This window comes from Alligator sinensis, unplaced genomic scaffold (assembly GCF_000455745.1).
Source record: "Alligator sinensis unplaced genomic scaffold, ASM45574v1 scaffold337_1, whole genome shotgun sequence".
Lineage (NCBI taxonomy): Eukaryota > Metazoa > Chordata > Crocodylia > Alligatoridae > Alligator > Alligator sinensis.
This window is the reverse complement of record NW_005841927.1, coordinates 2,032,934-2,047,664: the sequence shown is the minus strand read 5'-3', so window position 1 is coordinate 2,047,664 and position 14,731 is coordinate 2,032,934. Positions and strand designations below refer to the sequence as shown.

General features: G+C 53.5%; 1 protein-coding gene across 2 annotated transcripts in view; it reads right to left on the bottom strand.

Moving 5' to 3' along the window:
* Positions 1-248: 248 nt before the first annotated feature.
* STPG1 (sperm tail PG-rich repeat containing 1) overlaps positions 249-14,731 on the bottom strand; it is a 17,725-nt gene continuing 3,242 nt past the window's right edge. Inside the window, exons 4-9 of one of the 2 annotated variants that reach the window (XM_006019280.3) lie at positions 10,662-10,763; positions 9,621-9,794; positions 5,010-5,121; positions 3,066-3,231; positions 1,849-2,039; positions 249-498 (exon numbers count right to left, since the gene is read on the bottom strand). In XM_006019280.3, coding sequence (XP_006019342.1) covers positions 422-498; positions 1,849-2,039; positions 3,066-3,231; positions 5,010-5,121; positions 9,621-9,794; positions 10,662-10,763 — 822 coding nt within the window. In that variant the 3' untranslated portion in view covers positions 249-421. The remainder of the gene's footprint in view (positions 499-1,848; positions 2,040-3,065; positions 3,232-5,009; positions 5,122-9,620; positions 9,795-10,661; positions 10,764-14,731) is intronic. The other variant, XM_006019279.3, reaches the window with a different exon arrangement.

The window sequence follows — 14,731 nt, the reverse complement described above, 5'->3', positions numbered from 1 at the left end:
CAGGTAATGGGCACCTCTTTGGGTACCGGTGACGGCTCTGAGCACATGGGGACCAGGAGGCGCAGAGACCGGTGGGTGGAGGATGTGGATGTGTGCACTGCCCCTGGCTGGCAGGTCCGTCACCATCATCGAGCAGCACCCAAGATACAGCCCCAGTAACTTTAAAGGCTTAAGAAAAACCCACTCAAACTGGCATTTGTAGGAATTATTCGACATCAACCATGGCAGAAAGCCTGAGGTCAGCAGCAGCTTCATGATTATTTTTTAATTCACGTGTGCAAAATGCCAGTGCCAGCTGCTGAATTACCAGGATCGCTAGAAACGGGTCAGGGGGAGGCTGGGTCTCGCTCATGATCCTTGCGGCTCCCAAACGAAGTCTGGTCCCTGCAGGCTTCCTCCCATGGCACCTGGGCTCTGAGGCTCACAGCACCGGCACCCACTTCTTGTCAGCATTGCAGAGAAAGGACTGCTTCTCCGGCACGTGGGGCCAGTACGTCCCTGCCGGGAGAGAGGTGCAGGAAAGCTCTTGAGTTTGGCCCCCTGGAGATCTCCTGCCTGTCTTCACAACTAGAGGTAATGCCTGGTGGATCTCCGTCCCCGAGACCGGGGCGTTGTGATCACAGCAGGTCTCTCACCCGTGCTGCAAACGAATGGCACTTCTGCACGGACGGCAAATGAACTCTATGGTGTCAGGGCCAAAGCCTGACGTGGCGCATCACTGCTGCCTGCCACGGAGCCTCCCTGACTAACACCAGCGGGGGTCTAACACCTCGCATGCGGCGTGTTTGTGCCCAAGCCCTCAGTCTGCTGAAGGTGGCAGGTGTCGCGTGGGCGATGGTGTCCGGGCCGTGCCCTGAGAGGGGCCTGGGACTCTGGGAACACGCAGCGCCCTCTCCGCCAGGGCCCCCGTCCCCCTGGGGATAACGAGTCTGCTGACAGCTAAAAGAGCGGTGAAATTGCTGCGGTCTGCCCGTCCAACCACACGGGAATCTGGCCGAGGGACCCGGGGGCATGCGTCTGGCCTGTCACGCACCACCTTGCTCCCTCAAGGAAAAGTGTTACCCGTGGCTGCCATCAGTGACGCTTGGGGCCAGATGCGCCAACGCTTACTCACCAAGGCGCTCCCTGAGTTGTGCCATGCAGGAAGGAGGGAGAAAGACAGTTTGGCATGACAGGGTGGAGGCTGGGTCCAGCCCTTTGCTTAGTCCCTCCCTGGGAGCCCAACCTGGATGTGATCACAGCGATGACCCTGACTCGGAGCGACTCCTTTGAGCTCAGAGGCCCTACCCAGATGTGGAAGTGCCCCCGGTGTAAGGGTGGCACCAGCTCAATGCCTCCAGTGCCCCATGGCTATGTTGGGAGGCAACCTAGAGTGTGCCGTGCTGAGTGTGCCATGCTGAGCCCATCAATCGTTGAGAGCAGGCCCTGGCTGCCCCCCACCAGCCTTGTCTGGATACGGTTACGGGGCCTTTGCATACATGCACCGGGAAAAGCGCCTCTCGCTCCTGCTCGCAAAGGGGCAGGAGGCAGGGGGCCCCGGGCTCTGCTGCCCCGTGCTGGGCACTTCCCAGCTGCACTGCGGGGTGCCAGAAGTCAGGTGCTTTCTTTCTCCACCTCCAGCCATGCCCCCACCTGCCCAGTGCATGAACCTCTCTGTTGTGGCCACCTCTAGACTTGAGGGACAGTTTGCCCAAGGCCGTGGAGCACCCAGAGCCCGCCTGTCCGACCCGCCAGCAGGCAGGGCCAGTCCTGGCAAGCACAGGGCAAAGCTCCGATCCCTACAGACAGCGGAGGTGGGAGACAGCTGTGTCAGTGCAAGGCTGTGGCCCACAGGGCTGCTGCTCGTACCTGGCCCAGGCAGCCCTTCCCGAGACTGGTCTCCTGCCCAGCGCCCCACGTTGGAGACAAACACGGCACTGGAAATGCACTGCTTCGGGGGGTCCTTGTAGTCCACCACATCATACTGCCCCGGGCCTGGCAGTGGGGGATCCTTCGGGGGTGGGATGGCAGCAGCTGAGAAGTTCAGGCCGTACTTGCACCTGCCAGGGGAAAAGAGGGTTGAGAGACTGGTGATGCCCAGACTGGCGATACTGGCACTGACTGATAGCCCGGACAGAGGAGCTTCCCGCTTCCGGCTCCATCCAGCTTTCCCTCGGGCCCCTGGCTCTATCACGGCTGGTCCCCCTGCGGCTTTCTGCTCCTTTTGCACAACCTGACGATGCTGTAAAGATACACCCCTGCGCGGAGAGCTGCAGGCCGGGCCCCACACCATCCGCTGGTCAAGAATTTACTGTCGATCTTAATCTTATCTGGGGCGAACTGGTGTCCCCGGCACAGGGTGGTCACAATAAATCTACTCGGCTAACCTGCTGATAGGCAGATCTATCCGCTTGGCCAGAAGGGGTTTTCCCTCCCTCCTTGGAGCCCGTGGAAGAGACTGGGTGCGCGGGGAAGTGCTTTCTGGCTTGAACTGAAGGGGACAGAGAGGCCTGCTCCCAGATCTGATTTGGCGAGGGTCAAAGGCTTAGCCGTGCTGCATCCTGACGGGGCTGGGTGCAAGGCGCAGCTGAGGTGCAGGGGCCACGGGGGTATGGGGCACCCCCTGCCCCTTGCATGGGCTCGGGCGATGGGAAATTCTCAGTATTGCTGTCGCCGGATGTGCCCCTGGGCCCAGCCCGTGGTGTCTGCATAACTCACAGGGCCAGCCCAGGAGCCTCCAGCAGCGCCTGGGCCCCGGCTTCGCCGTGCCCTGGGGCGAGAGCTGTGCAGAGCACAGGGTGGGCGGGAGGCGAGCTCCTCTGCAGCAGCACTGAGCTCTGGGGCTCCATCTTCCCTGGGCACCTTGAGCTGAGACGGTGCCTCCCCCACACCCAGCTCCACACGCCCCAAGGATGGGGGGCTGCCTCCGAGAGCAGCAGCCAATGACGCCCCCGGGGCAGCCTCCCAGCCAGCGCATGGGCCCCGCTCCCACGGGCACCCTGGAAATGGGGAACGCGTCCCAAGTGCTGCAGGACCTTCCCGCAACCAATGCATGTAAAGCCAACACCCTCCTGGTCCGGACTCACAGGCCACAGGTCTTCTTGGCTACCTTGGGAAGGTCTCTCAGAGAGTAGGCAGCGGGCCCTGGGCCGCAGGAGTCCACCTTTACTTCCCGCGGGGTCTTGGACTTGAAGCAGGACATGACGTTATTGGGAGACCGCTGGGTGAGGGAGACGTCGATGCTGTAATGACCTGGGAAGGAGACGGGGGAAGGGAGGTGGGCACCAAGCTGTGTCTGAGCAGTGCTAGGCATGCAAGTCCAGTATTGGGGGGAGAGGGATGAGGGAAGGATGCGACCTGGCGGGCGTCACGGGGGGCGGAATTGCTTCCTCAGCTGATGGCAAAAGCTGCTTCTGGGGCACAGCCCACGAGTGGCAACCCCAGGCACAGGGGCATCTGGGAGGTGCCATGGGGGGAATTCACCATTCAAAACCCAGGTGAAATGTTGTATGCGAGTGGCGGTTGCAGAGACAGCGCGTCAGATAAGAGCAGCCAGAGCCGTCCACCCTCAAGCTCAAGCTCTGTGTGGCGACGGGGCCAGGGAAATACCAGTATTTCCTTCCTGGGTCAAGCAGGGCAGACTGGGATGTGTTACGATGGAGCCCAAAGAGTCACATGGGTCGCCAATCGGGTGGAGGGCCGCACCCGGAGTGTGGTGCTGGACGGGTCATTTTCGACCTGGAGGGATGTGGGCAGTGGGGTCCCCCAGGGCTCGGTCCTCGGGCCCGCACTGTTCAACATCTTCATCAGCGTCTTGGACGAGGGGGTAAAAAGCACCTTGTTCAAATTTGCAGATGACACTAAGATGTGGGGAGAAGTGGGCACGCTAGAAGGGAGGGACAGGCTGCAATCGGACCTAGACAGGTTACAGGGGTGGGCGGATAAGAATAAGATGGGATTCAACACTGACAAGCGCAAGGTGCTGCACCTGGGGAGGAAGAACCAGCAGCAGACCTACAGGCTGGGGAACTCCCTTCTCGTCAGTGCAGAGGCAGAAAAGGATCTTGGAGTCATTATAGGCTCCAAGATGAACATGGGCCGACAGTGTGGGGACGTGGTCAGGAAGGCCAACCGCGCCTTGTCATGCATCCACAGATGCATCTCAAGCAGGTCCAAGGAGGTGATCCTCCTCCTCTATGCGGCACTGGTCAGGCCACAGCTGGAGTACTGCGTCCAGTTCTGGGCACCGCACTTCAGGAGGGATGTGGACAGCATGGAGAGGGTCCAGAGAAGGCCACTTGCATGATGAGGGACAGCAGGGCAGGCCCTACGAGGAGAGGCGACGGGACCTGAACCTGTTCAGCCTCCGCAAGAGAAGGCTGAGGGGGGACCTGGTGACCGTCTATAAACTTACCAGGGGAGACCAGCAGGGATTGAGGGAGACCTTGTTCCCCCGAGCACCTCCCGGAGTAACAAGGAATAACAGCCATAAGTTGGCGGACAGCAGATTCAGACTAGACGTCAGGAGGCGCTACTTCACAGTCAGGGCAGCTAGGATCTGGGACCAACTTCCAAGGGAAGTGGTGCTCGCTCCTACCCTGGGGGTCTTTAACAGGAGGCTAGACACTCACCTAGCTGGGGGTCATTTGACCCCAGCATCCTTTCCTGCCATGGCAGGGGGTCAGACTTGATGATCTGCTCAGGTCCCTTCTGACCCAAACAAGTATGAAACTATGAAACTATGGAGCGTCACACCATCTTCGGGCACCACAGCAGAGCCCCAGCGCGCTCCCGCCACTGCCTGCGGGTGCAAAGAAAAACCCGGGCACGGCACAACCTGGAGGAGGTAAATCCCAAAGGAGGTGGCACCAGCTAATGTCCTGTGACCTGCCCAAAGTGTCACATGGGGCTCAACTCTCAAAGGTTTCCAGCAGCGAGTGCCGTGGATGAGCATCGGCTCCAGTCACGGTGCTTGGCCCCTGGGAGCCTGCCCCAGAGCCACCAGGGATGTCTCATCCCAGCTCACTTACATGGAGAAGGCCATTTTTCTGCTGTAACAGAACTTAGTCCTCTCGCGGTTTTGGACACGAATGCAGCCCAGGCGCAGACGTTGTTGCTTTGCTTGCAGAAATCTGTAGAGGCCTGGGGGGGTGGGAAAAACCCTATGAATTTCTTTACATTAACTTTACTCACAGGTTATTATTAACATGGCACAATCTCAGCTTCGAATCATTAGGAATCCCAATAAACCTCATGGTCCAGACGGATGAGCCAGAAGCAACAAGCTTGTAGGTGGGGTCGCTGGCTTTACAGAGGCCCGTTCCAGACTGCCTGGTCTACGGGGGCTTCGGGTGTCCCGTGTCAGAGCTGCTGAGGAGCTGGCGTGCCCAGGGCAGGTTGGCTGCGAGTGTTGAACTGCTGCTCACATCGGCTTGAGCTAAGAGTGCCCAACAGGTTTCACATCATTGCACAAGCCGGGAATTGGGAACGGGCCTTCCAGTTCATCGACAGCTCCCGTAGGAACAGAGGAAGCAAAGGGTGTCTCCATTGTGACTGAAGGCGTACCAGTGTCATGAAGATAAGCAGCAAGCTGATGCTAGAGTAGCTAGCTCGGGTACAGACAACCGTGTCGCGGGTATAGCAGGGAGCTAGGCATTTACCCAGCTTCTCGGGAGTTTTGCAGCCCATGTGGGGCTCCGTGCTGCCGGAGCTCCTCTGATCTCACTCCCGGACTGAGCTAGTCTCATGATAGCTGGGGCATGTCTGCAGTCTCGGTGTCACAGGCGCATGCAAACTGGCCTGCCTTGGCCCTGCAGGGCAGGCGAGCACTGCAGAGATGTAGAAACCAGCCCCCAGCACTGTTCAGAAAGCCCTAGGTGATCACTTGGGGATTCAGTTCTCAAGGCACTAAAATCAATGGCAAAAATTCCCATTGACTTTGATGGGAACAGGCTGGAAAGTCATATCGAGCCAGCTGCAACCCTGCTCCAGTCAAGGGCCAGACTCTTGATTCGAACGGGCGCTGGATTAATGCCTCAGTCCAGCAGGAAATGGTGATGCACAGCCCAGATCAGCTGCATCTCACCAGGCTGCAGCAAGCACAAGCTCTCCTCCAAACCCTTCTGTTTCCTTATCCTGTAGCAAGGCAGCACATGAGGGCAGATGATCCCTCTTCAGAGCAGGGAGAAAGCGCTGCCCAGAATTTCCCAGATAATGAATATTCAGCTCTTCTATGCAAACAGCTTTTCATCCCTCCATCTTCAAAGGTTTTTTCCCTAGGAGCCGGTACAGTTCTGTCTGTCTTGCATGGGGCATTGGGGGGGGGGGGCTTAGCCCAAGGTCACACACAAGCCAATGTAGACAGGGGGGTTTGGACTCCCAGCTCGCTGCCCTGACCACTGCTCCGCGCTACATCCTTCAGACTATTTCTCCTTGCCTGATGTCGTTCACCTGCTGTAATCAGGCTGGATGTCTAGAGCAGCATATAAAAAGAGCTGGTAAAAGGCTAATTAACTGATGAAAGTGTTAAAAAAGGAGAGAGAATGATAAACTACCTAGACAAAACGCTCCCCTGGCAGTGGTGGTCATGCTGTTGATCATGGGATACACATCATTAATTCATGGTATGCAAATAAAAAGGCATCCGCAGCTACAGCGATCACCATACTTGTCCCTCTTCATCTGTGGATGCTAGGCAAGCTCTTTTGCAAAGCAAATCCAGCCCTCCTGTGGACATCAGCAGCTCAAGCCTGAGCTGGGCCCAAAGCTGAGGCAAGCACTGCAGAGTTCAGGATGTCGCTTCAGCTTCATTCCTGCTCTAGCCTGCTTTTCCTCCCCAGCTCATATTCATCTGTAGCTGTGATTGCACCGAGCGTGACCCTCCTTCCTGACCCGAGTGGGAGTTTCACCTGTGCACATCTGCACAACTAGGCCCTCTGTTTCGTCTCACAATTTCTCTTTGCCTGTGGTCATAAATTATCGGGCGCTGCCATCTCTTAAAAAAAGTTTCCTGCTTTGCTTTCTGGAGGCAGGACACTGTCTTACAGTAAATCACGAGTCAGCAATGACTTCAGGAGGGCTGTTCCCAGAAGTAAATTCTTCCCATTTGAGAAATAATGTGACTTAAAACCCTTGGAATATGAGGTATAAAGTTACCATGACCTGGAAACTAGCTTAATGATGGGGCAGATACACCCCAGGTGTGAGTCACTGGAAGGAAATCCAGTGCCTGAAACACAGGTGCTTTGGAAAGATGACTGCAAGGTCCCGATGCTGGTGTGCGGGTGCAGAGAAGGGCAGAGAGCCCTTCGCCGGCGAAGGACAGCTTTGCCAGGGGGGCTCCAAGCCAGAGATCTGATCTGCACCACCAAAGACCCCAAGCCTTTGCACGCTATGCAGGGCGCTTTCACGCGTTGTGACCCAGCTCAGAAACGTGAGGCACAAAGAGAAACTTGTGTGTTTCCAACCTGGCACTCTGTTGCCTTCTGTGGGGCTTTTGCCAGATCTTGTGTGTGTTACGGAGAACCAAGCAGGGCCATTGCTTGGGTGGGAGAGCGAAGAGGCACTTTGGATGATGACAGTATTGTCCCAGGAGTGAATCCTGAGCCAGTGCCCCAGCCTGGGGACTGGGTTGCCCCTGGGGGGGGACCTCTTTCCAAGAAGAAGGATGATCTATGGATAAGGTATCCAGGTTGTAGCCATATTGGTCTAGTGGAAAAGGCGATCAGGACTCATAGTAGAAATAATATCTTTTATTAGACCAACAAGAATTTTGCAAAAAAAATTATCTAATTGCAAGGTTTTGAGTACAAACACCCTTCATCAGGCATTGGAGAAGAGACTGTAAAAGAGGCTTCATTACCAGCTATGAACCGCCTGCCCAGAGTTTTCCATCTATTGACTCCTCTGTGAAATCCTATGAAACATGAACTTTCATTTCTACCCAGGAGAACTTTTACAATCTTTTCTCCAATGCCTGAAGAAGGGTGTTTGTGCCCAAAAGCTTGCAATTAAAGACATTAGTTTGCAAAAATCTTGTCTAATAAAAGATATCATCTCCACTATGAGTCCTGATGGTCTGTGGATAAGGCGCTGGACTGGGAGAGAAGAGATGGATTCCTTCCCAGCGCTGCCGCAGACTTCTTGTGTGATTGGAAATCACCTGAAACTCTTTGCAGTTTTAATTGGCTTCTGTCCTCTTCTCCACGCCCGATCCTAAACTGTTGCAGTTACTACGTGCTGTAAAGCAGGCGCCACATATGACCCCAGGCCCCCGTGGATGTGTATCACCCTGAAGTGCAGTACAGAATATGGAGAGCTGTTGATGAGAGGCCATTATATACTTCTATGTAAGAGTGCCAGAGAGATCGAGGGAACTGAAGCAAAGGTGGCTTATAGAAAGCAAGTTCTGGATGGCGCATACCAACGATCTGAAAGCTGACAAATACAGCACCGTTGGCACAGTGCTCCTGAGGGAAGAAGGAAACACATCAGCAATAGATAGAATATTCCGATGTGTGCGATAACTATTAAAGGTACTTTGCATTTCTCATAACCTTTTCCATTCAACAATCTCAAGCATGTTGTAAACATTCCTGGCTGAGGCTCATAAACCTGCAGCGAAGCACTGTCAGCCCATGACAAATCACTTTTCTGTGCCGCCTCTTTCCTGTCCGAGGCGACTTACCCAAGACCGGGGTGAGTTAATGGCTGAGCCACAAGCAGAACCCCAGGGCAAGCTCCCTCATGGGGAGAAATCACCGCGGCTCCGCGAAAGCCGTGGCAGCGTGCTGGTTTCCATCAGCTGAGGACCCGGCCACAGGTCCCACCACGAGACCAGATATCTATTGAACCAAAAGCAGAAATGGGCCTATCCCAGCTGAGCCAACATCTGTGGCAGTGATTCCGCTGGAGTCGGTGCAGCTGGAATTTGACCCATGGATTTTAGTGGGACTGTTGTTATACAGCCTGCTTTGTGGTGGGGAGGAAGGGATGCCACAGGGGCAGGTCCTAGAAGCAGGCTATTATGTGCAGTGGCCCAGGGCACCCAGATACACAGTGACTTGGGGTGCACCTGCTCTGTGGCCACTGCAGTGACTGCAGCTTGTGTAGACACAGCGGAGATTGCTTTCAGCTCACTGGCAGGGAGCACTAACTCCAGGGAGCTCAGTGTGGGCTGCAGAACCAGCCTGAGATGCTCGGCAGACACCTGAGAGATGGCCTATGCTGAGGTCTTTGCCACTGCATCTCCCCTGCCGGCTGTATCCAAACCGGGTAGCTTCAGGCTGGCACACAGGTGTCTGTAGTAGCTGCAGCCACCCCTCTGAGAGCAGTAGACCCCAACTATTGGGTTGCTCCTTACATTGTGCATGGACCCTGTTTCATTGATACCAATTGCAAGACGCATGGTGCATCTGTAGTCAAAGGAGCATGCAGAGATGTGTTGCTGTGAAGCACAGACCATCTGATCCGCCCCAGAGCAGAGGGAACGTAGCTGCTGGAGTGCAACAGCGGGCACAGAGATGTGCTTGCTTTAAGTGTATCGTTTGGTGTGTGCCTTGCGTGGCTCAGAGGCAGCTACACTCCATGTGTTTTAGGGTGCAACAGTTCTTGAATGGCTCCTTGTTCCCACCCCCTCTTACGTTGTACTGGTTGGGTGCTGGGGTAGGCATCTTCTTTAGCTTCCTAGCGATAGGTTGCTGAAACATGCTGGAGTTGCCTGTACCGAAGTCTCTCTTGGACTGGAAGCAGGATGCAATGCTGTAGGCATTTGCGGCTGGGTAGCTGGGGATTTGGTTGCGTGCGATCCGGGTATCCTGGAAAGAGACACAGGACAGAAACGCACAGCAGGGGAGCTGTAGGCTTGCCAGAAACTCTAGGGCAGTGCTCTGACCTCCTGCACTTTCCCAATTGCTAACAGGGGGGAAACACCCCCTGTGCCTTACATACAGCTGTGTTGTGTTAGGGGCTGCAAATATGTCATAGGGGCTGACCAGGCTGGAGGGGCTAGGCACCATTAATATCCACTGACTTCCTTGGAGACGAAGATGGTCGTCAGCTTGGCTTAGAAACCTGTTGTGTTCTTCTAGCCTGATCAGAGCCCAGGAGGGCCTTAACTGTGCTCTTTGAAATGGGTTGAAAGCTCAAAGGTGTTGCATGAAATGACCAGGCAGGCTCAAGGCTTCCTTCAGCCTCACTGAGGTGGACAGAAGAGCTGCCTTGGAGGCTGTCATCTTACGAATTCCCAAGGGAGCCGAGTGCAGAATTTCTACTGAATGCATAGGAGTGAAATGTTTTTTTTTTCTCCTTTGCCTTATGCAACAGAAAAACAGCTCAACCAATCGGACCTCAATTGTCCATCCAGAATGTAAGTGAAAATCACTTTTGGGAGTGATTAAGCCTAAAAAATTCCAGTCCCAAAGAAGCATGTTTTAAAAGTTAGGAGCAAAGGTAGAGGCTGGAACTCAACCTTACTAATATAGCAGTGCCTGCCCATGGCTGCAAACTATATCCATCTGGCTTAGGTGTTTGTGCTCATCACAGTAGTCTCTAGATGCCCCAGACTTAGGCAGCAAAGAACAAGACATGGTTCTTACACAGCCCACTGAAGTCAAGAGAAAGCCAAGAATTAATTTCATCAGGCTTCAGGTCAGCACCTACATAATACGACCCCTTCCTCTTACCCCTGAAGGAAAGTAGCCGGTTCCTTTCTTTGACAGAGAGGTGCTGTTGAACTCTGGAGACCGGTGAATGACATTGTAGAATCCTGGACCGGGACTTTCGTCCTAATAAGAAACCATAAAATGCTGTGACAACGTTGCATTAGCTACAATCACCCTCTGAACACTCACACAGCGGGTTTGTCTGTAATTTCAGGGTGAGGGGTTTATACCCCTTAGACATGTGGCAGTCAGTGCAATAAAACCCTTGATGATTGTTCCCCATGTAAAATCTAATGCTTTGGTCTTGGTGGTGTCTTTTGGCAATGAGTTTCCCCAGTCTGATATTTTTATTCTATGAATCATTTGTTTGACTCCTGCTTCTGGGAGCACCGGCCCTGGGCTGGCGACTGCACACACGCACAACGTGCATTGTGCACCCAGTTCTTTCCTTCTTTCAGTTTTACATTGGTTGTTTCTCAATCCTACTGAATGTTGCTTTGTTCACTTTCGCTTTCCCATTTTTTGCAGGGACAAATCTTTATTCACCTCCTAGCAAACCTAAATCCCCTCTCCCTCCCATGTTTTCCAACTCTTTGTAGGGCTCTCATGACCTTCGTGCATATTTCTGAACAGGTTCTATTTCTGCCCTAGCTTTTTCTCCCCTGAGCTGGGATGAACCGAACGCAACACTCCAGGTGACAGCGAACCATCAACGCAGATAAAAGCATCATTGTATTTTCAGTATCGTTTTTCCATCCCGCTCCTCGTGTCTCTGAATATATTGCTTGTAATTGTCATTGTGCATTGAGCAGATGTTTTCATTGTTTCAAAATAATAATCTGATTTTAATGCAAGTCTCAAATTGCATGGAAAAATGAGTATAAAATTGGAGATTAAATTTCCTTAGCGCCTACCAGGCAATTTGTGCAGGTTCAGAGCCACGGCAAGCCTAAAATCTCATCTATGCTTCTGACTTTGACTGAATTAATTTGGCACGTAGGCAGAATGTATTATTTGTAGCCACCGCACCCATCCTGACTCAGGTCCCCTCCTGGGCTTCTCAGAAAGAGAACTGGGCGGGATTCTGTTTATAGAGCAATATAAAACCAAACCAGCCTAGATCCCGAGCAGTGGAGCATTAAGCTTTGGGGCTTAATCCTGTGAGGTGCTAAACATCTTCTCTAAAGGTGCTGATCTCCTGCCAGCCAAGTAAAAGCTGCACAATTTGTGGAGGCTCAGCAGGCAGGAGGGACAAGGCTCTTTGAGACATGCAGCTTGGTATCAAACATTAGACTGGTATTTAGGGCTGGACATACATGAGGCTCTTGACCCCCGAGAGTAATTCACCATCACGTGGCCTTGGCTGGTTATCTTGTCTGCCAGTCACCAATGGAAAGTATTTTGGAGAGAGTATCAGACATGGATAAGGCATTTGTTTCCTGTCCTGAGGAGCATGCCATCAGATTCAGACAGAGATACACCACGTGCGACGCACCGAGCCCGGGGGAAAATCAAGGGAGATTCTTTGCGTCTGGTTCGGGGCTGGCACCGACAGCTTCTCCCCACCTACACGGCTGAGCAGCATCACAGCAGGCTCTATGGGAGAGGGGTGCAAAGGAAAGGGTAAGACAGTGGTGAGGAAGACCATGCTATTGGAGACAAGGTGTGCCAGGTGATGGCAGGGAGATGGAGGAGCCTGATGAGATCACCAGGTCAAATGTGGCTGGAGCGAGCAGTAATGAAACCCGGACGGACTGACAGCTGGCTGCTCGAGAGGCACCAGCAGGCTCAGGCCCGCTTTTAGTGAAGAAGTCTGAATGCCCTGATGGGCCTCATGATGATGGGCTGAGCAAAGATAGTGGTGAAGTAATGTTGTAGCCACGGTGGTCCTGGAGCTATGCGAGGAACAAGGGGTTTCTTGGTGATATCTGTTATCGGCCTGACTGTCTAGTTGTATGTTAGACAAGCTCTGAGGCAAAGGGAACAGCATCACCCTGATTTTAAATAAAGGAAGGAAGGGAGGCTACAGGAGGATCCTCGCTCAGCACTGCATTGTTCCAGTTGCATGCTTGGTGTCATCCTAGGAAAGCAATGACAGGTGGCGTTGCCTAGTGGAAAGAGCACTAGCCGGGGAGTCAGAACACTGGCGTCTGTCTCTGGCTTCGTCACGGACCTGCTGCGTGACCACAAGTGAGTCCTATCGCTTCTCCATTCACCCATTTCCCCTGCCAGACAATGCATATGGAGGCAGGTTTGTCTTTCACTCGATCTTTGTACAGGGCCTAAGTCAGTGGGGTCCCAGTCACAGCTAATGCTCCCGTAATGCTTAGAAGAAATTAAAAAAAACCCAAAAAGCAGTACTAGTGTTAAGGCAGGACTGACGCTATGGTGAATCATCCTCAGTTCTTACTATTTACTTACACCATCCCAGAAGCCTCCGCCTGCCTTATAAAAATACCATGGAAGCCACAGCACCGATGACCACACAAGTGACTTTTCCCCATGCATTTCTTCAAGTGCTACTAAGACAGCTCAAGCTGAGCGCCGATCTCTGAGCAGTCACTTCCCTGAGGAGTTGCTCCAGGTTATACCAGGTTGCAGTCTGCCCCTACGTGACAGGCATTCCTCTTACAGGACACGTAAGAAGAGACTGTCAGAGGCATGGTGGCGGGCACCTCAGGGGGCACTCTGTTCTTTTCTGGTCATCCAAGGATCCAGATCTGGTCACCCAAATGGCATTTTGGGTGGTCTAAGTCCCCCACAAAGGCACTCACGTACAATCTGGCTTTCTATCCCATAGGGGATTCCTCTACAACAGCTGTGCCGAAGAGTTCAGGACACACGGCCAGGTGTGTTTCGGGACATGGTATAAAGCGGGGAGCCCCAGAAAGAGCTCCTCTGTTGTGGAACTGATCCTTCTCCCCGCACCCACTGCAGTAACCTTTATCTATGGATAAAGCTTAAGAGAGCTTCTGCCCAGCCGTAGTGTCGCTTGTGGTTTGGACCCCTGCCCACTCAGCCCTTCAAGCAGGAAACGCTCAGAGCAGGCAGGTGCTTTGAGGAGGTACCTCACGGCTCTACTTCATCTCTTTCAGGCAGCGCTTAGCATGGGTCATGGGGAACTCCTGGAGCCTCCCCAGACAGACAGACGGCTCCTGCAAGAAGCAGTTAAGCAACATCCCCACCTTAAATGTTCCCCCTCATCTTTTGTCCTTTACGTCTATGGTCGTTATTAGTATTCAGGCCCGAGATAATGTGCTCCTGATATCACTGAGAGGGAGAGACAAGCAAGGAGGCAGAGATCAAAGGCAGGGGGGGAAAGGAGGAGATGCCAAATAGCCTCCTGCCCTCCCCCTCTCTGAAAAGTGTGCTCGAAGCTACAGAAATCCTCAATGGATGTGATTTCCAAAGAGAGCCAGAATGGGGTTGGTCACTAGATCCAGAGCAGGGAGCTTGTGACAGGAGCCATGGCATGGTTCATCCTCCTGCCACGAGGAGGGGAAGAAGCTGGAAAGCTAGGACCCCAAAGCCCCAGAGGTTCCTTATACATACACGCCTGCAATTTCACCTGCCGGGGAAAAGGCCCAGTGGCAAATCTGGGTAATCCATGTGGGTTTCTAGTATCTTTCTGCTGCCCCCTGCCGCTCTGATGGCAGAACACCCTGGTGCTCCGCAAGCAGTTTTATGGAGAGAGGAATCAGGTAAAGGAAGGGGACCGGAGACGTTCAGACATATTCTGCTCTCATTACAAAGGTGGAAATCCAGACTAGCTCCATTCACGTCCGTGCATTTACTCCTGGGTGGCAGTGGTATAATGAGCACACAATGAGGCTCTTGGGCCAGTTGTATTAGACTCAGCACAAGAGGATATACTCCCATGCCGTTTCGGCTGCAATACAAACTGACAAAAAGCTGCAATGAGCTCTCAACTCATTTGGCCGCAGCACTGTGGGCAGGGAGGCTGGGATGGAGAAGTGATACAAAGGCAAATTTTCAAAGAAGTTTCAGAGAATTAGGCACCCGAGTCCTATTGGCATTCAGCTACAGTCCACTGGCCTTGCACGGCATAACTTAGTGGTGAATCAGGCTGA